Source organism: Mangifera indica, chromosome 19 (genome assembly GCF_011075055.1).
Source record: "Mangifera indica cultivar Alphonso chromosome 19, CATAS_Mindica_2.1, whole genome shotgun sequence".
NCBI classification, from domain to species: Eukaryota; Viridiplantae; Streptophyta; class Magnoliopsida; order Sapindales; family Anacardiaceae; genus Mangifera; species Mangifera indica.
Window position 1 is genome coordinate 10,826,648 of NC_058155.1, and position 20,979 is coordinate 10,847,626.

General features: G+C 34.8%; 4 protein-coding genes across 4 annotated transcripts; 2 read left to right on the top strand and 2 right to left on the bottom strand.

Annotated features, from left to right (window-relative positions):
- The first annotated feature begins 1,538 nt into the window (after positions 1-1,538).
- On the top strand, positions 1,539-3,061 carry LOC123203547 (3-oxo-Delta(4,5)-steroid 5-beta-reductase-like). Its single transcript, XM_044619946.1, has 2 exons — positions 1,539-1,733; positions 1,836-3,061. Exons 1-2 carry the CDS (start codon positions 1,695-1,697, stop codon positions 2,964-2,966), a joined length of 1,170 nt encoding a protein of 389 aa, XP_044475881.1. The 5' UTR covers positions 1,539-1,694; the 3' UTR covers positions 2,967-3,061.
- A 1,689-nt stretch (positions 3,062-4,750) lies between these two features.
- Positions 4,751-6,720, bottom strand: LOC123202916. Its single transcript, XM_044619065.1, has 2 exons — positions 4,974-6,720; positions 4,751-4,863 (listed from the first exon to the last, which is right to left on the bottom strand). The coding sequence occupies exons 1-2, from the start codon at positions 6,718-6,720 to the stop codon at positions 4,751-4,753; spliced, it is 1,860 nt and encodes a 619-aa protein (XP_044475000.1).
- A 3,619-nt stretch (positions 6,721-10,339) lies between these two features.
- LOC123202970 lies at positions 10,340-12,785 on the bottom strand. Its single transcript, XM_044619120.1, has 4 exons — positions 12,695-12,785; positions 12,074-12,532; positions 11,244-11,588; positions 10,340-11,133 (listed from the first exon to the last, which is right to left on the bottom strand). The coding sequence occupies exons 2-4, from the start codon at positions 12,521-12,523 to the stop codon at positions 10,507-10,509; spliced, it is 1,422 nt and encodes a 473-aa protein (XP_044475055.1). The 5' UTR covers positions 12,524-12,532; positions 12,695-12,785; the 3' UTR covers positions 10,340-10,506.
- Positions 12,786-17,505: 4,720 nt separating this feature from the next.
- On the top strand, positions 17,506-18,129 carry LOC123202697 (peamaclein-like). Its single transcript, XM_044618729.1, has 2 exons — positions 17,506-17,692; positions 17,797-18,129. Exons 1-2 carry the CDS (start codon positions 17,614-17,616, stop codon positions 17,979-17,981), a joined length of 264 nt encoding a protein of 87 aa, XP_044474664.1. The 5' UTR covers positions 17,506-17,613; the 3' UTR covers positions 17,982-18,129.
- The last annotated feature ends 2,850 nt before the right edge of the window (positions 18,130-20,979 follow it).

Sequence of the window (20,979 nt, forward strand, 5' to 3'; positions counted from 1 at the left end):
TTTTTTATTATATATATCCAGCTTGACGACTGGGTTTTATGCCTGATTTTCAAGAAAAACAACACGCAGAGACCAATGGAGAAAGATCAAGATTGTATGGAGAGATGTACACGTCACACTTACAAGTCATCAAAATCAAAAACTCCCCGCTAAAAATGGCATAGGTGGCTATGGAAATTCACTGTTTGAACATGATAATCATAATTTCTTTGAAGGGTTGTTATTAGAAGAAGGCATGCAACAAAACGGTTCCGTTTCTCAATTCGCTTCTTCAAATATTCCCAAGCCCAACATCTCCAACATTGTCTCCCTTTCTACCACAAACACTTTCCTTGTTAAATGCTCGATGTCCACGCCGTATTAGAATAATGAAGTTACCAGTGGTGTTAACACGATAGCAGCCTCTTCTTCCAGGAAGAGATTTCACGATGATCTTTAATAGTGACAGCACGACCACTGATGAAAATCATGATATTTCCTTTGTTTCATTGTTGAATCAACTCCCACAGAGTGTGTTGTTTCTAGTCCCCAACTCTCTTCTTGGGTCTCTGGGTGCTGGAAGTTTGCAGCAACAGTTTCAACCTCCCAGCATGAACTGGAATCCTAATCCTACTCAACTTCTTCTGCCGACTCGTCCTCTGGTAAATATAAATTGATACGGTGGGCTTTAGCTGACCTTATCTCTTCTTCTTTTTCACCGATTTGGCTGATAAATCAGCCATATCTGAATGCTCTGGAATTTGGAGTTTGGTCAATGACCTTTTAGAGAGGGTGAAAGGGTTTACTGGAGAGGCGCAGGCTGTGTTTAGTAAAGAATAGTTGTATCTCATAATCCTTCCCCAATACATTTTTAAAGTTTTTTAATTTTATTAGGGATGATGAGGAAGCCCGTGAGCTTGGCTCGTGATAGGGCTCAGTAAGCCTGGATGAGCCAAGCTCGCGAGTGGCTCACGAATAGTTTGGCTCGTGAACGGGCTTAAACTGAACAATAATTTTTTAAGTTAGTTTTATATTAGTCAAACTGAGTTCGAACTCGATCGAGATTGAGCTTAGCTCAGTTCAAATCCATATAATCTTAGAAAAAGAAGATGAGAAAAATCATATGCCATTTTAAGGTTTTTCTTTTTAAACTCGCATTGGATCTCCTTCTTCTCTTCCTCTTGAAATACATATCAAAATTAAATCCACAATCAAAGTCAATTCTTGGGTTTACATTCACCAATTTTGTCCTTCCATTTTTTCCCTTTTGTTTCTATATGTTGATCTCTCTTTGTTTCTGCAAAAAATATATTAATAATTAGATATTTATATTAAATGTTAATAATAATTTTAATAAAAAATAAAATTATTATTTTAAAAAGATAAAATAATTTCTTAAAATTTAAAGAATCCATAAAATATTACCGTTTCACCATCACGGCAACACCTGCCAGTCCGTTCTCTGTTGAAGATAACACTACAAGTGACCTCTAAAAAGACCATAAACACCCTGGATATTTCAGATGAATCATCAACCATCTCGTGTTTCTGAGGATCCCATCCGGGACTCTGCTTCTCACTTGGTTTGTGGAAAAACCAGTAACCGACTTTGTCGTTTGTAATCAACACAGACTGTTAGTTCCCATCCGCCATACAGATTTTTCATTTAACCGGTTGTTACCATCTAATTCTGCCCATTCTCTCTTCTGATAATCATGAGCTGGTGGTGGGCTGGTGCTATTGGCGCTGCTAAGGCAACTTTAATCAATCCTCACTCTTTTCATATACCAACTTAATCAAATTTTACTAGTTTGTTTATGATTAACATTTAACATTCTTTGTTTTCAATCTTGCAGAAGAAATTCGATGAAGATGAACCGCCAAGCAGCTTCCAGAGCGTGGGCCTCATAGTGGGCGTGACCGGAATCGTCGGCAACAGTCTCGCTGAGATCTTGCCGCTATCTGATACGCCTGGTGGTCCATGGAAGGTCTATGGAGTAGCCCGACGGCCCAGGCCAAACTGGAACGCTGATCACTTGGTGGAATACATTCAATGCGACATATCCGACCCAGAAGAGACCCGAACCAAGCTCTCTCAACTCACTGATGTCACCCATGTCTTCTATGTCTCGTGGATCAACCGATCATCGGAAGCTGAGAATTGCGCTGTCAACGGCGCCATGTTCCGTAACGTTCTGGACGCTGTAATCTCAAGCTCCCCTAATCTCCGTCACATCTGTCTCCAAACGGGCGGAAAGCACTATAGGGGCCCTTTCGAGGCGTTCGGAAAGGTGGAGACTCATGATCCGCCGTTCACGGAGGATTTGCCTAGGTTAGATGTACCGAATTTTTACTACACTCAGGAAGATATATTGTTGGCAGCAGTGGAGAAAAAAGAGGACTTGACTTGGTCTGTTCATCGACCTAGTGTAATATTTGGATTTTCCCCTTTTAGCTTGATGAATATTGTAGGCAGTCTATGTGTATACGCAGCCATATGTAAACACGAAGGGATTCCATTAAGATTTCCTGGGACTAAAGCGGCTTGGGAGTGTTACTCGTTTGCATCGGATGCTGATCTGATTGCAGAGCATCAAATTTGGGCTGCAGTGGATCCATATGCAAGAAACGAAGCATTTAATTGTAACAATGGAGATGTTTTTAAGTGGAAGCATTTATGGAAGGTGTTGGCGGAGCAGTTTGGGATTGAGGAATATGGGTTTGAAGAGGGCGAGAGAGTGAAGTTGGAGGAAATTATGAAAGGTAAAGAAGCTGTGTGGGAGGAAATAGTGAATCAAAATCAACTGCAGGAGACAAAATTGGATATGGTTGGTGGGTGGTGGTTTGTGGATCTTATGCTAAGTGGGGAGGCTAAATTAACTTGCATGAATAAGAGTAAAGAGCATGGTTTCTTGGGTTTCAGGAATTCCAAGAATTCCTTCATCACTTGGATTGATAAGGCCAAGGCTTACAAGATTGTGCCTTAGTATGTGTTGACCTGGTATTTGTAATGAAACTTAGCATTTGTTTCTTCTGTTTATGCAGTGGTTGTAATGAATAAGTATGAACAATTTGTTTCCGAGATGTTGTTGTGGAATTTGTTCTTTTGAAACATATTGAATTTTGATTATTTGCAATCAGTAGATTCAAGATCAATTGTTTGTGCTTTTGTCATGATGATTAACTGCTTCGAAACTTACTTTTCTGGATGAGTTCTTTTAAATCCCAATGGCCGTCCAGAAAGATTGAACTTAATTCTCTTGGTGCTGTCAGAGAGATTGGACTTCATTCTCTTGGTGCTATTTATAAGCCTTGGATTATTTTGGGTTAGGCCTGAAGGTCCTGGTGGTGTTTCTGGAGACCAGAAATTGAGTAATATATATGATTAACTCACGTCCAGTTTTTACTGGGCATAAACTTGACCCGAATTCACTGCACTGTAAACAACATCAAAGAAGAGACAGATTGTTCACTTTACCTAACAAAAAATGAAAAATCTTTCTTCTGTATAAGATGCTTGTCTAAGATATTTTTTCATGTGAACAATATTTGTTTTGCAATAACTAGAAATTGACCCATTGTATAACCTATTCCATCATTCAGTCAAATGCCTCACCTACTGGCATTGTTTTTACATAATGTTTTGAAACCCGGCCAGGGCCTTGACCCGGTCAGATATGCGTTAAATTAAGGAAGAGCGGGTACGAAAATGTTTTAGTCTGTGCTGAATATATAAATATGGTGGACTGATTGGAAACGTTTACATGCTCTATAGTCATTGTACTATATAGGCACAATTTCTGGTCCTATTGAATAAGGATAGAGGGAAACAAATGGGTTTTCAGTGGCCAGAATAAGGATGATTGAAATGAATTCAGTGAACATCCATACAATGATATTATATTACAGAAGTTGCTGCTTTAATATATGAAAGTTTCAGGAAAATAATTATGACTTAAAGATGAAACAAGTACTTTTCAGGGGCTTCTGAGAATACTGATGTTCATACACATCTAATATCGTCCCCTAGCTATCTTGACAACCAAAATTATTTGCCTTAAGTAGAAACGAACAAAGAAAAAAGGAAAATAGTATGGAATTTCAATCAATAGACGACTAGATAGACCAGAGAAAAAAGAAAATTGCTCTTTGAAATCAGAAAGCTACAGTCATCATGTAAGTTACACTATTTTTATTTTCTTTACTTTTACTCTTCTTTTCTACTCCAATAATAGTTTCAATAGTGGACTAGATTTGATCTTTGTTGTTCCAGTTCAAATCAAAAGAGTTAGATTTAAATCAAGTGCTGAGCTTGTTTTGCCTAAAACATATCAAGTTCAAACCAAATCAAGTGTTCAAATTTTTGTCATATCAGATGAAATATAAAATTAAAATATTTTTTAGTCAAATTCAAGTGTGTGTTCATCAATTCCGACTGACTACTATTTAGGTTCAAAATGATATTAAGCTAGGTCTTGTTCCACTCATTGAATTCAACCCTAATATAATGGTCATCCATTAATGGCTGCTCAAAGTTAACCCCTTTGCAATAATTTATATCCATGAATTTACGCCACTTCTACCCTCTAAAGAAGAAGCACTACTGTTGAGCAATCAAAATCATGGCATAATGTTATAAAATCCATTTATATAATTTCTACATTAGCATTGTCTAAAATCCAAAAAACTTCTTCATCAGATTCAGACCCACTGCATGAGAATCTGAAACATATACTGTTTCTCTGGTTTAGCATGAAGTAAATCCCTTTACTTACTTCACATTCATCGAGCTACAAACATCTTTCTTTCTTCTTCTTGCCCTTCCTGGCTCTCTCCTACTTCCTCCTTTTACGTGAATAGGTTCTTCAAAAATTGTGGACAGACCTGAAAATGTTATAAGCCAAATGAACTGACAACATTTGCATAGATATATAATAATGAAAAGGAAAAAGTTGGATCAATTTGTATAGATATATACCATTCATCATACTTACCAGATAAGTAGCTTTTTTTCTCCATTACCATCTTCATCATTTCATCATACCGTTGCTCGTCATTGCTAGCATTATTCACTTGACTGGTTGATATCTTTAACCGGGAATTAGCAAAAAGCCATGTGGCATCCATATGCTTGCTGACCATACGTGCTGCATAGTATGGAATCTTCACATGTTTGCTCCTCTCTGATTTGATACAGCCATGGATGAACATTATACAGTCCATCAAACTTTCTTTAGCCAGACCTTTCATGTCGTAAGCCTGTGATCTTCTCCAAAGGCTTTTACTGTGAGAGTTTGGTGGAGTGGAGAGGCAAAGAGCTCGAGTTGAGTCCCTGATGGCACCGTCTGCGTCTCTAAGAAGCAAATGACACTGAGCTCTATTGCTGTAGAGAACCATTCTCTCATTTTTAAGCCTTAATGGGCACGCCTCCAGTGCTTCACTATACTTCAAAGCAGCTTCTTCTACCTCTCCTAACCTAAACAAGTGTTTTGCTTCTTGTTTTATCAGACCCACAAAAACCCTTTTTTCTTCCATTTTTTCTTTAGACATCGCTATCTCTCCTTTTCTTTTCTCTACTTTAAGTTCCCATATTTCTTCTAGTGCTGTTTGAAATTTTTTGTTCTTAAATTTCAGTTTTGTTTCTTTATAATCTAAAAGGAGAGTTCTTGTGAGTGCTTCGCCCAAATTTTTCCTGTCTAGAAGGCTGCATAATTCAACCAAATCAACAAGGAACAAGGTGGCCGTTTCGATAACTTTGTACCTCGTATCAGGGTCTTTGAGAAGGAATAGAAGGCAATCAATGCCCATATACTGCCAATCATCTGAAGATCTCGAGAGATTACAGAGATTCTCTATAACTTCTTTGGATTCAGCAATATTCTTTCTTCCAGTATTACTGTAGCACAAAATTCTGATGAGTCCAACCCCCGCTGGTGAAGTTTCATTTACCAGTCCTCCCCAAATATAACACAAATCGATTAAGAAATTTTTTTGACAAATGAGATCCAAAGACCTCTCTTTGCAAGCAAAGCAATTCAGTAGGTAGAGGGACCAGCATTGAAGTTGGCTAGCCCACTCCTCAGCCTTCCGGTTCTCCGTTTCTGATCCTCCTACACCCCTTGTAAGCAAGTCACAGTGATATTTCAGCCTTTTCTTCTTATCAACAAAATTAACGTACACAACATCAAGGCAAGTAGAAGCTAATTTCATAGCCAATTTCACTACTTGCTCTTCGTAAACTGCTACTGCATCAAAGGTTTTCTCATAGCTTGCCAGGTGGCCGATTGCTCGAACTGCAACACGTTGCTCCACCCAACTAATCTTTCCTCTTAAGAGCTCCATTAAGGGAGGTATCACTCCTGACTGCACAGCTTTCTCTGCAAACTCAACCTTGTTCATAGTGTAAGATCCAATAACATGAGCTGCATAATAAGGTATATAAATATTTTGGTCTCTATTAAGCCAATCTCTGTCGTTGACACCTTTGTTAATCAGCCTTGCCATGCAATCAAAGATACCGAGGGATGGGAACACCGGATCATTGGGTTGACTCATAGCAATATTCCACAGACTGCTCAGGACCAAAACATCTCTTTGGTCATCTCTAACAGGCATTTCCCTGAAAAAATTCGCTATCCCGACTGTCCTGAGTGATGAGTCCGGCTCCTTCAGGGTGCAGAAGAAACACAATGAGTTGTTGCAAGTGGGAATGATCTTCTCCTTTCTCCTCATGGAATCCATGGTTTACTGACAAAGGTTTGAGTTTTAGGGTTTTGGAATGTGACTAGTTTGAGGCCATGGTTAGATGATGAAGGTTCAACTATTCAATTGCGGTGAAAAGATTTTGAAGAATGTAAGTGGTACTGCAGTGATCCAAGCGGCGCAATAAAAAAATTTTACAATATAAAATTGTAGAAGCATTTTCCATATCTGAATGGAGTGATGTATGACTTTCTTTGGAGAAAGTTCAAGCTAGGTCTCCATAGTTAACTAGGGTAAATCATACTGTTTCTGACAAAAATTGTACTTCGCCACATCTGTTGACGAACTTTACTAAATTACAATAGAGGCTCCAACATCAGTTTCGAGGGCAATAGAGAAAGAAAGTTTCAGTCCAGGCAAAAGATAACTGATCATTACTCATGCGGGAAACCTTGATGAACGTGGTACCTATAAGAGGATGAAGGTGGATGCAGGCAGCACATTAGAAATTAGAAATAATAATCTGAGAAGGGACTTTTCATTCTATGATACAGACAAGGAAATGCTGGAACATTTTTTTTCAAAATTATAAGAAACTATAACGCAAAGAAACATACAAATATGAAAAAGAAGGGATTTTTTTTTATAAAATACAAATTCTATAAGGTGTGTATTAAGATTAAAACATGAAATCGATTTTTAATTGATTAAAAAATAAGAAAAAAAACGTATTTTAAATTTTTTTATATTTCTAAAACGCTATCAAATGTTTTATATTAGTTTTTAAGTATTTTCAGATAGAAATATTTCAAAAACGCATGAACGTGCTTTCGCACCTAGATTGATTAGATTATGCGGCCAATAAAAAGAAATTAGGTGGCTGTCATCTTCATTTACCCTATTCTAGTTATATCAGTAAAAGTGTTTTTCCACAGAACCTTTTTCCATGGAAAAGATTATTAGTTCATTCGTGTGTCTGTGGTCCTTGAAATCTATTTATTTAACTTCATTTAATCTCTTATGTGCTTGGCAGGTGCAACCCACATCAGAAAGCAAGTGGAGTGGTCCTCACCACTCCTCAGGTTAGGGTTTAGCCTCCTTTTACAACTCCTCTTCCTGGAAATGCTTTTCCAGAATGCTTCCTTTTCTTCAAATCTATATATATATATTTTCTTCCTTGTACAAAAAGCATTTTTGTCTTATACGATAAAGGACCGCGTAAGCAGCATACAGTATCTTCCAAATCTCCTAAATACCACCACCGAACGCAGGACTGAACAAATTTCCAGAATTTTTTAGCACATTTTGTCATCATGCTGTCCATTTCCAAATTTTCGTTTCTCTCAATTTGTCAACAACTCTGATTCTACGCCTATTGATAAAAAACTAACCTCAGAAGAGCCTATCATACATGGCCAAGTAAAAAGACTATGAGATTACCCTCTATCGGACTGGATTTACTTCACTGAGGAAAAAAAATTCATGGGAAGTTGTGCTGATAGTCTTATTCCTGCAGAAACATCTGGTATAAGAATGGTGTATAATAATATTCTTCCACTTAGATGATGAGGAGGTGGAGGGACCACAGCTTGAATATTGGGCTCTGTCTCTCCTTGCAGAAGGCTTAATGTGGTCCTTCACGTTCCTCAACCTCAACCTTCAAATAAATATTAACTCCATAACTGGCCAAACTCAGGATACAAGTTAGAAATAGATTTAAAAACTTTGAATTAGTACATTTGTTGAAGGTCTCAAGAATATGCGGTACTGTATGAACATGCATACTACATATATATGGTTGGAAAGCATTAAAAGCTGGTTTAAAGGTTTGATTCTGCCTCTAGTAACATCAATTCTCATCAAAATTTGCAAATAATTTTAGATGAATGTCATACTTAGATTTAAGTGGTGTAATTTCTGTTGAATAACCTAATTAGGCCATAGGTTTGGCCCCAAGATATATATATTTCCAGGGAAGAATGAGCATATATGAGGCATTTTTTAAACCAACACACTGTTCTTCCTAATGAAAAAAACATTACCCAAATTAAACAAGAGATGATGAAAGAGCTATTTTCTACTCCAACTTAAAGTTCTAGTAAGAAAATCCATTACGAGTTGCTCGAGAACAATCATGTCAGGCGCTAAATATCTTAGTCCTATTAATACTTTATTTAATGGTTATAATTCTGCCTCCACTGAGCTGCCAAAATTCTTGACCTGCACCGTTTGTCTTGATCAACGGCAGTCTTTTGAAGCCATTCGCCTAAAGGCCTCTTTTAAGAGGTGGATCCCCTGGCTATTAGTTAATTTGTAACTATGAAACTGTAGACTCAATTTAGTTTATATCATAGCAGGCTAAAATCAGAGTTCAAATGTATGGAAGTTTTGCCTTCCCTACATCATTAGAATTTCCATAATACATATGGAGCAAATGTAACAAGAAAGCTCAAAAGGAAGTTCTTTCGATAGGAAGGATTTTATACTCAATTTCAGACTGTCAGCAGACTCAATACTGATTCTCAATTTTTTTTATTTTTCAGTAGGCTCTCGAGTTTATTTCTTGCTTAAAACTGTGCTTGGCTGTTTCTTTGTCATTTTATGCAGGCTAGCTTCCGCAGTCATAAAGCTTTACCATATGATCCCACTCCAGAGTGAAAATCCTAGACTCTATGGGTTCCAAATAGTGGCGCGATCAATGGGTCTAGACTCCTCACCCGAAGCCAGCAGGGTCAGAATAAAAAGCCCATTAGCAAGTACGCAAAGCTCGTGGCATTGCTCTCAATAAAATTTCGCAGTGACACCGTTTCGTCAGATTGATTGTATCAAAATTACTTGTTCGGTACTTTCCTACAAAACCAGAATGATTTAAACAAATTCAATTTTCTTCCTTATTTGATAGTCTTGTACTTTTTTATGAGATGAGAAAGATCGGAAGAAGCTCAATTTTCTTCTAATTTATAGGAAAAAGAACTAAAAGGCTGAGGAGAGGGCAAGTTGAAAGAATAATACAACTATTATAAATTTTATATATAAAGGCTAAAGTGACGTCGTTCATCACAATTGGGAAAGCAAAACTCTAAAATCATTTCATCTAATAAAAGTTAAAAGATAAAAAAATTAAGAAAAAATAAATATTATAAATGGGCATTTTTTGTGGATTATTGGATGCAAGAATCCATGAAAATAGCCCATTTCTAAGATTGCGACTGCAGCCTGAATCCGCCATTTGCCTAGACTCCCTTGGTTCATCGTACTTCATACTTCAATTAAACTTCTACAGGAGTGTGAGCTTCTCCTCGCCATTTTCTGCTTACAAAAATGCTAACCTACCAAGCACCCTTTCTCCGTAACTTAAAAAGTTTTGAGCTGTACAAGGTCACACTCACAGTTTGTGTTTGACAAAGAGATTGACGTCCCAAAAATACGAAATGACAACATAACCTGTCAGCGATAAGGACTCAAGTCTCTTCATTGAAAAGATTTTACAGAACACATACATTTCAAGTTACTACGTCACAAGAGTCCAACTAAGAAGTTAATCAATTGTTACCTTTACAAGATTCCAAGGCAAGGAAACTAAAACTAAAAAACATACTTCCTTCAGCTAGCTGGGTTTGTCTTTTCTTGATCTATTATATCAAATAAACTCAAGCACTGGAATCACCAAATTAATTTTGATCTATTTACAAATTCAGAGTGACATTGATCCAATGCCAAAACTTGCAAACAACTAAGCACCTAACTTACAGTTGACATTCTAATCACGTCAGTACAGGAAAACATGAAAACTACCCTATTTGTGCCATAGTTTACCACAAACATTTATTCCCTAACATTTGGCCTCCAAGAGATGTTCAAACTGCTATCACGAGACTTCTCTAGTGCGGCAACTTTAGCCCTGTATGCTGCTGCTGCCATTGCATTTTTAACTCTTTGACCTTGAGTTAGCTCGCAAGTTTCACTGACAGAACTAAATCTTAATTCGGCAGGGGGAATGAAACAATCCATCGATAGGCCTGGAACATTGAAAGCCACTTCTTCGATTGCCCATGCTTCTTCCATCCTAGTCCTTGTATGGCTCATTGCTGTATCCCCAAACCTAAAAAGAGTCACTATAGAACGACCTGAGTGAGCAACCACAATTCCCTCAACAGGCCTATAATCATCAAGGTATGAGTTGATTGTGGTCTCCCAGTAGACTGCATCACCTCCATTATTCTGGATGCGGGTCAAATGAGAGTCTTCCAAGTGAACAAGCAGCCCTGTTTTCTGGCTGAAGTAACCAAACAAAACATGCCTAATGATCTCAGCCGGTCCTTCACTCCTGGCTTTCAGTGTGACAGGATCTGCACATAACTTTAGGATGAAGCAATCCTCTCCATTGATCTTCTTCTCCCCAATGCATCTTGCATCAATAAACATACTGGTCGTGGTTCTTGGGTCAAGACCCTATTAAAAGAATAAAAAAATTGGATGATTAGGTAATAGATTATACCAGGAGAAACAATCAGTTAATCTGTAACAAAAAACAGAAAATTAAAAGTTACGAAAAGCTCAACCTGAAGGGCACGACGCAAAGGTCTGACAGGACCTTTGGCAGCATGTGCTCCAAGCCAAGGTGTATGCCTCCATACAAGCTTCCCATTGCATCCGGCATGCACCTTGCTGCCACCAAGTGCTAGCTCCACATACCACATATCTGGATTCATCTGCCACAGCACAAATCCACCCGACTCTGCACCTTTGGACGAATTCCGATTCCGTGTAACCTTGTTACCCTTCTCAAACTCGGAAGCTATCATTGTTACCCTTCCCATAGCATAAGCATTGTGGATAGATTGAAGCTTCTGCCCACCTGATGCTGCTGTATACTGCTGTAATATGTACTGAGCGGATGATGTTTCCTGCAAGCATAACCAATTTGTTCAGATGAAATAAAGAGGAAGTTTAACCGCTATCCAAAGATAACTCCAATTATTATTATTATTTTTTTCTGTTTCCCAAAAACAGAACAATTTATCAAACATATACAAGTAAAGCAAAGAAGCTCAGGTTTACATTATGCCAGTTCCAGCCAAGAAGTAAGCTATAAAACATGTTCCTCCCACAAACATCCATTTTCCGACCTCAGCATACATAACCATAAGCACAAAGTCAATATAGCATGTTTAAAAAAGAGTATATGGGAGCTCAATTTCATCAAATTTACTACATCTGTTTTCCTTTTTCTTTTTAATCAATGAATAAGAGCTAGAAATTAAACAAAAAAACTGATTTTCATGAAAAGATTTGTTAGATGATGTAAGCATCTACATACATTAAGAACAAAATTACTTGGGATTTCACTATCTTAAAAGTTGGCAGAAAAACATCTCATGGAGGTACATACAATTGGAGTGTCTTTGATGCTAAGATGCGGCAGGGGCTCAGCAGTGCTAACGTGCACTGGTGCAAGTGGCGCACCCAAGACTCCGAGCAGCAACCTCAGATCCGACCGTTTACATGCAGAACCTGACACTGACGGAGGTCTAACAAGCTGTCCTTTCATCCAGTGCGCCCACCTCCCTTCCATCCTCGAATGTCCACCCTCTGTTCCATCCGGATCAGGTCCTTCCTTCAATGGCGATAAAGCCTCCACCGGTCTCAGGCTTGCCGATCTCATGATCACCGAATCTGGTAGCGCCACGCGGTGGTGATTGTTCCTACCTCTTCTTCGCCTGATTAAACTCGACATAGGAGACGCACTCCTTGCCGGGCTTTTCCCTCTTGTCCTCGCTGGTGATAACCCTCTAACCACCTCCTCTTTTAACGCTGAAAAGAAGCCTTGTTTTCTCTCCATTTCACAAATCTAACCCCAACAGAGAAAAAAAAAAAATCAAGCACAGCAACCGAAGAAGAACCAGAGAGTGAAAAAAGTGGTGAATCAAGAATGCCGTTTAGGAGAATGAAAATGGGTTTCTCAGAAATGGTAATAATGATAAGTAATTAAAACAAAGAAAGAGAGAAATACAGGGAAGGAGTGGATTATTGCGCTCTGTTTTTTGTGGCTGCCACTCGAGGTGTGTGAGAGAGATACTGATTCTGAGAGGCGAGCTACTCACTTCTAAACGTGGTTGGTGCCAGTTACTTATACGGCTAGCGCCGTTACCAACGGTCAACTGTTGGTGGAACAGTCAAAGACCGATAAATAAGTAAGTTATTTATGAATCTAATACCAACTTTATTAATTGTAATAATATCATCCTATCAGCACGCTAAGCATGTCATGTGCGTGGGAAAGAGAGTGACAAACAATGGTCAGATTCATAAATCATAAATTATTTTATTTTTTTTTTGGACACAAATATTACATATTTTAATTTTTTTTTTGGACGCAAATATTATATTGGTGGCACAAAATCACCTGGTGACAAAATAATAGGTTAACCATAAGAGTAAGCGGGTAAGTTCAACTTTTTATTGGTTAATTAGTAAAAATTTAAATATATTTCACTTATTTTAATTTATTTAATATAATAATTATATGTCAACGATTAATTGACCCAATGTATCACCTATTTAGACTAATTGATTCTTCTATTAAAATAGAATCAAGTCAAAAATATTTTAAAATTATAATTATCATCTCTAGTTAAGGGTATGTATGTAAGATGTTCAACATTAATTCTCTCTTTATCCAGTTTGCCATGATTAAGCTATCTGAAAGGAAACATTGCTTTATAAAATGAGACAATATTACTTTAGTTGCACATACATAAATAACTAAGCAAATAGTGAGTGACTCTTGTCTCCAAAATATTTGTTGAGAGAGACAGACAGACAGACAATTCAGCAAATCAGTAGCCTAACTTTTTTCCTTTTTCTAATTCTATGATTCCCCGCCACTTTGATCGCCAATCACGGCATTTATATTTACTGCAATTGGGAATTGGAATTCATGAGACTGAGATGTCTGTCCCATGTTACCATTGATTTAAAGATCATTCACTTACAAAGCGTGAGTCTGGGTAGATTAGATTAGTTTAGATTAGATTAGATTAGATTAGATTAGATTAGTAGGAGGCAATAAATTAATTAATTAATTAATTAATTATATATGCGTTGCGTGTTTCAAGATATCATTCATCCCACGGCCATATCCTATAATGCGTAAGAAGACAAATAATTGCTTTGGGCAGTGGGTATGTTTGGTTAGGGTGGCAGGCACAAACCCATTACGTCCGCAGGTTGATTTTTAGATTTAGAATCACCAAACTCCTAGTATTTTATTGATATTATGGGCACAAAATGGCAGCTTATTAACCTGTCGATTCAAATTGTGAAATGTAATTAATATTGCAAAGGCCAAAGGACTTTTTCTCACTCAAATTACGGGTGTTTTTTCAATTTTTTTTTTTTGGAAAATTTTAAACAGCCACCATAAATAGTTAAAATTAAAAGTTTTTAGGATAAAATTATTATTTTATCTATAATATTAAAAATAAACTAAAATATAATTTTACTTTTTTCTTCAAACTTTAAAAATTAAAATTTTTTTCTAAGTCAAGTTTTAAAAAATGATATTTTTCTCTTAAGATTTGATTTTCAAATCTTTAATACCATCATCGATCACAAATATCTCCTAATATCTCTTCTTGTTTCAACGGTTAAATCTCTCTTATTTGAAAGCTTGAATGACATCAATTAATATCGAAAAATAATCTTAGCTTTATCAAGAAAACGAAGTTATTTCTCTTTCCCTATGAATCATCATCCTTTTATTAAGTTTATGATTGTCAACTAAGGGGTAGATAGTGAGGGACTGATAATCAGAGGAAGAGAAAGGAGATACAATTGGAAAAGTATCAACCCTAGAAAGAAAATAACTAATTTTCAAAACTTGGTCTAAAAAGAGAAATTGTTATTTTTTAGAATTTAAAAAAATAAAAAAAGATAAAATTTTAAGAAGTTAAAAATTTATTAACTTTAATAGTGGATGAATAAGTGTTTAGAATTTTACAAAATAAGAGAGAAAAACTTGAAAATATATCATTCTTTGTGTGAGAATATATCCTTTGGTCTATTGTAAACTAGGGTATATTCGAACTGAATCTATTTGAGTAAGCCTAAAATGAGTCAATTTTATAAAAACTATTCGAGCTCGAGCTATTCACCAATTTTATCAATTAAAAATTTTAATACTAAACAATATTATTTCAATTGATATATATTAAAATAATATTATTTTAATAATAAAATAGTAAAAAATTTAAACTTAAAATAAATCAAATCAAATTCAAATTAAATTTAAACTTATCTCCAACGAATTCGATGAGTGCGAACTTAAACCCCAGCTCTCATATATATCAATTGAACCCAACATGAGCTCTCGACTCCAGCGCTGATGTAAACGATAAAGAATGGTGTAATGTCTATATCTGTAATGATTATCTTGGAAATGTGCGATTTCCCCATCATTTCAAGGCCCACGCCTTGCTATCATTCAGCATCTCACCTTCACATGTTAAGAATATATTTTTTATTTCTCTTTCGATTTTACTTAAGTAAATAAATCAAAATTTTATTTAAAAAAAAAAACTATTTTATTTGAACTAGGCAATAACTAAAATTTTGAATTCAACAGTCTATCTATAATTATTATATTTAATAAATTAAAAATCTAATATTAAAATATAAAAAAGATTTAAATATGAAAAAATTTAAACATTTATTTTCATATTTTAAATCACAAGTCTTTGATATTTAAACTATTTACGAGAAGATCATAAAGGTTAACAAAATTAATAAAATTTTAAAATTTTAAAAATAAAAATATATATTTAAATTTTTGTCATATTCATAAAACTTTAATTTACCTAATTATAGATTTAATTATTATATTTTAAATTTATCTGTCAAATAAATATATATAAATACTCCATTATAAAAAAAAAATAAAAAACTACTCGTCGGAGACATGCCACATTCTATTTTTGTTTCTTCTCAAGCGTATCCAAGCATGTGATTTGTGGATGAAGCTCTCTGGGCTTTGCTCATCATGGTTAAAAATGTAAAAAGGTCTGGACTGAGGCCCAATTCATCTTTTTGTCTTAAACATATTCTCACGCCCATATTCTTTTCTTTTCCATGGCATCGGAGTTAAAAATCTATTTGAGCATTTCAGTTATTACTGGCGTAATCATCAGAGTCACAGCATTTGCTTGAAATAAGCCCAACAACAGGACCAACTGCAAGGTGATATTGAAAGTTGTGTAGTTTAAGGTGTGCGCTGCGGCTTATCTTGGTTGAATGGTCTACACTTTCCAATACACAGAGATATATTATTGCTATATATAGGACCACAAATGATTTTGTTTTGGCTGGGTGTAGGAGGACATTCAGCTTTTAATATGGTTGGGAATACCCATGTTTAATTTACAGCTAGCTTCAATTATTTTTTTAGGTCTATCTGGGTGTTCATGTGCCCATTTCATGTCTATTTCTTTCAACTTACTATAATACCCACTTGCTACCATGCAAGAGTTTCATCCATTCAACTTCTTTACCCTTTGGGAAAGTCCATTCATACTTTGATCTATCATCTACTGAACCTTTTACAGCTGATCAAATCAGATGTTCAAACTTATTATAAGTTCACCTGATCGGATTTTAATGTCTCAGTTTGTATAAATAAGATAATAAAATTTGTTTATATATATATAATTTTATTTATAATTGATAATGATAATTAGTTGTTTCTAAAAATATGTCATTAAGCATAAGGTTATATTTTACAAGCAAAGCTAACTCTATGAGGATTCATATTATTTTTGTTTCTTTTTTGCGTGGAAGTAAAATAAATATTTTAAGTTGGAAGTCTCTCTCTTTGTTTGTCCACACGCTATAGCTTAACCCATATTATATGGAGACTTTTTTTTTTTTTTTTAAATAAAAAAATTTATTTGATTAGATTATTTTTTCAGGAGTATACTAATGACCCACTAAACTGTATTATATTGAGACTTGACAGGCCAAATGACATGCAACTCTTTTGGTACCAAAAGGGCAATTCCCACCTGCGACTTTGGTGGCTTGCACCACTTTCATGCAAGATTTTCATAAACCCTTCTCTGGTTCTGCAATCCGGAGAGTTCTTTTTATGTGAAAAAACAAAAAATAATAAGAGAGGTCATAAAAGCACCCTAAGCTTGTACATGTCAATTGCCACATAAAGGAACCCAATCCCAAATTCCTAGAGGATTTATGCCCCTGTATTATTGCCAAATGTTTCGACCGTATTAAAGCTTTTACAGTTGGGCTATGGATACCTTCTTTATTAGAGCAATATTTCAGTGGAACCCATGGCGTTTGCGCTTGTATCAAAGTGGACCAAAGGTGGCCTAGCTAGATACTCAAATTTAGCTCATGAGAAACTAAATTATACGGAACACTCAGCAGATTGTTTAAATGACAAAAAATTTGGAATACCCAAAAGAGAACATTTGGATTCGAGGCTTGTCAATAATATATGAAAATCAAATATTTAATTAACTTGATATAATGATTATAAGGATTAGTTGGATCCCAATTTTCATCTATTTGATAAGGTAGATAGTCAAGTAAGGTTTTCTCATACGAAACCATAAATACTAGTAACGATGGCTTAGTGCTTGATGATGTTGACAGAGTGCTAGCGTGTTTGGGGTTTGAGTTACTTGAGGGCCATGGCCATCTAGTCATTCCATCCCAAATTATTATTCTACCAATATGTACCTGATGACAGTCTGTAATCTTTTGTTGGTATTTTATTAATTTCAGAGTGAACACTTTCCTAAGATTTCACCTACTTCCTTTCTTTTTCTCACTATAAATAACCCCCACGAATGCCCATTTAATTTGCGACTTTCTAGCTTTTAGCTCTCTCAAGCTTATAAACTTTCTGCTGAGAAAATGAAGCCTGTGTTCGTTCTATTCCTTGTTCTTTCTCTTGTTCTCACTTCTTTCTTCGAGGTTTCCATGGCGGGTTCAGGTGAGAAACTAGTAGCTATACATTAATCTTTCTTTGAGGTCTCAAGCTTATATTCATCTTCTTCTTCTTGTGTACATATGATGTGGATGTTAATTTATGAACAGCTTTCTGTGACTCAAAGTGCGCGGTGAGATGCTCAAAAGCAGGAAGGAAGGATAGATGCTTGAAGTACTGTGGAATATGCTGTGAAAAATGTAAGTGTGTTCCGTCGGGGACTTACGATCACAAGGACGAATGCCCATGTTACAGAGACATGAAGAACTCGAAGGGAAAACCAAAATGCCCTTGACAGAGATTATGATTAATGCCACCTTATGATATACGAAGAATCCTAGTTGTAATACAAACGAGAATAATTGCAGGTTATGCGTTTATTATCGTACATCCCATCCCATGTGTTATGGTTCGGTTAATTATATTATCATACAATTTAAGCATATTTGCCATGAGCACATACAGAATTAACAGAGTATTAATTCTCGCCCCCAACTTTGAGAAAACTAATTTTTATCTATTAAGTTTAAAAAATCAATTTTTTACCCATGAATCAAAATCATATCTTTATTTTAACAGTTAAATAAATCGAAGCCATATATTTATTTTAACAGTTAAATAATATTTTTTATGACCTTATACAATACACATAGAGGTAATGTCAGTTTGAAATAAATATAGAAAAATGAAATTATAAAGATATTAAACATATTTAACTAATGAATAAAATTATATACATAAACAAATCTGATTAATTTATTTATATAAACTAAAATATTAATATATAATTCAATAATGTGGTTGTTTTATTTTTTTATTTTAAAATTACCTAATCATATTTTATCATATAAAGTTATATGAATTAAATAAGGAAAATTTATTTATGCATATAATATTAGTAAAATATATGGAAGTGTGTTGTTATTATTATTATTATTATTTGGTTGAATTTATCATAAAATCTTACAGATTTCATTAACAGAATTGATATATGGATGAAAAACATATTTTCAAATTTAAAGAGTGAACCTGTCATTTCACCAAAGTTGGAGTGGGAAATAGTTAGTTGGCGATGCTATTGATAGTTAAGTTACTTATTTTATGCAGAATGCCACTCGGAATGTACGATTGAACAAACACTTCATTTTATCAACAATGTTATATATATTTATTTTGAATATATATATTTATATATAATTATATAATTAAATAATTTTAAATTAAAAATAAAATAAATTTAATTATATAATAATATATATAAATATATACATAATATTATTTTTATATTATTTTGGTGAACCGGATCTTATATTTAGAAGAGCCTGCTTATGTTAGCCATGTGACACTTTAATATTAATTAATTAATTAATTATGATAGCAAATGTCAAATGGTGCTCATCCGTTATCTTTGTAAAAGGATTGAGAGACAGAATATTGTCACTGGATATGATCTGTAATTATAGAATCAATTATTGAATTCAAAATTTGTTTTATTTGATATAATTAATTTTGATTAATATAATAATCTAGTTTACACACTATCTTTTTATTAGAGTTTTTTTTATCAACTATTGAAAGGTTTTTATATCGATATCACTATTTTAATATCAAATTATACACAATTTAGAAGTGTTAAACTTTAATTAAGTTATGATTCTGATTTAAATCACATGATTAGGAATCGAATTATGTTTTTGGAGTTTGTAAATTTATTGTGGCAATAACGGAAGATGGCAGTTAAAACTTTCAAATATTATTGTCCAGCTAACAATAGACACGTCAATCAAAATATAATGCTTCTACTTGTCATCTTTTCGTTTTCCACATCCATCTTCCACCCAACCTTAGCTTCTTTAACTTAGGTTCACACAGACCATGTATGTTTATAATTTAGGATTCAATTATTCATGCTCATCGAGTTATCATGTTTGAGATTGAACAAAGGTTATTTATACTCAAAGTATGATACGTTTAAAAAATTATTATGGATAGGGGTGTATATTTTAGGTTTTCAAACTTGTAGGAGATTATAGAGTGTTTTGTAAGTTTTATAAATTACAAAATAGACTCAAAATATATTCGAAATAGGCTTAAAATCCAAAAAATTATAATGAATCAAACTTGAACAAAAAATTTGAGACCTAAATGAATAAGTCTAAAGTTATTAATATACTAGACTCGATTCAAAAAACCTGATTGACAGTCCTACTCTTAAGTTATTTTTGGTATGGCCAACACTAGAGCATTAAGTAAAGCCTCTTTAAGCCTTGTAAATCCCTTCTGAGCTGAATGGGTTCATTGGAATGAGTTTTTTTTTTTTAACTCAATCAAGGCTTCGACAATTTATCCATTTGCATTGATAAGTTTCCTATAAAAGCCAGTAAGGCCAAAGAATCCTCTAGATTGCTTGTTGGTTTTTAGAGTTGGCCAATTCTTGCACTACCAACCTTTTGAGGATTTGTTATAAACCAGTGTAATAAATCAGACCTGAACAAAGAGGACCGAATGGGTGAGCCTTAAACTCGGATCCCAAATTTATTTGCAAAACAAAGCTTGAACAAATCAAACTCAGTTGAGTAGACCCAACTGATAGCCCTACTCAATCATTCGGTATAACTGACACTGGAGTATTCACTAAGGCCTCCTTAAGCCTTGTAAAAACCTTCTAAGCTGATTCAATCCATCGGAATGAGTTCTTTTAAGTAATTCAATCAAGGGCTTGGCGATTTACTCATATCCATTGATAAATCTCCTATAAAACCAAATAATCCTCTAAGTTGCTTGTTGGTGATTAGTTTCGGCCATTCTCGTACTACTACAACCTTTTAGGGATCTGTTTTATGCCCCTCTGAAGAGATGATGTAGCTCAGATATTTGATCTAATTCCAGCCAAAGAAACACTTGCTTTCTTAGCAAACAAGTCATTCGTCCTTAGGGTCTCCAAAACAACTCAAGTGTTGAAGTTATTCCTCTTTACTGCTGCCATACACCAAAATATCATTAAAAAAAACATTCACAAATTTCCTCAAATGGGATCGGAAAATTGAGTTAATTAAACCTTTGAATGTAGATAGAGCATTTACATTGGTAAGGGTAAAAGGCATAACCATGAACTAATGCGATTAACCAAATTCGGTATGATTATCCAATATTTTCAGTTTGGTAAAAAACCTGTTAACATCAAAACCAGTTCATTTTCTGTTATGATTTTCCCCTAACTGACAATCCAATTTGGATAGAAAAACTAACTAAACCGGTTTAGTTAACTTGTTTTGAATACTTCTACTGCAAGG

Coding starts and splice junctions, on each gene's coding strand:
- LOC123203547 (XM_044619946.1), top strand. CDS start 1,695: ATGAGCTGGTGGTGGGCTGGTGCTATTGGCGCTGCTAAG. Junction 1,734..1,835: donor GTGCTATTGGCGCTGCTAAG/GCAACTTTAATC, acceptor TCAATCTTGCAG/AAGAAATTCGATGAAGATGA.
- LOC123202916 (XM_044619065.1), bottom strand. CDS start 6,720: ATGGATTCCATGAGGAGAAAGGAGAAGATCATTCCCACTTGCAACAAC. Junction 4,864..4,973: donor GAAAAAAAGCTACTTATCTG/GTAAGTATGATG, acceptor TAACATTTTCAG/GTCTGTCCACAATTTTTGAA.
- LOC123202970 (XM_044619120.1), bottom strand. CDS start 12,523: ATGGAGAGAAAACAAGGCTTCTTTTCAGCGTTAAAAGAGGAGGTGGTT. Junction 11,589..12,073: donor GCATCAAAGACACTCCAATT/GTATGTACCTCC, acceptor TTATGCTTGCAG/GAAACATCATCCGCTCAGTA. Junction 11,134..11,243: donor CTTTGCGTCGTGCCCTTCAG/GTTGAGCTTTTC, acceptor TTCTTTTAATAG/GGTCTTGACCCAAGAACCAC.
- LOC123202697 (XM_044618729.1), top strand. CDS start 17,614: ATGAAGCCTGTGTTCGTTCTATTCCTTGTTCTTTCTCTTGTTCTCACT. Junction 17,693..17,796: donor GGTTTCCATGGCGGGTTCAG/GTGAGAAACTAG, acceptor ATTTATGAACAG/CTTTCTGTGACTCAAAGTGC.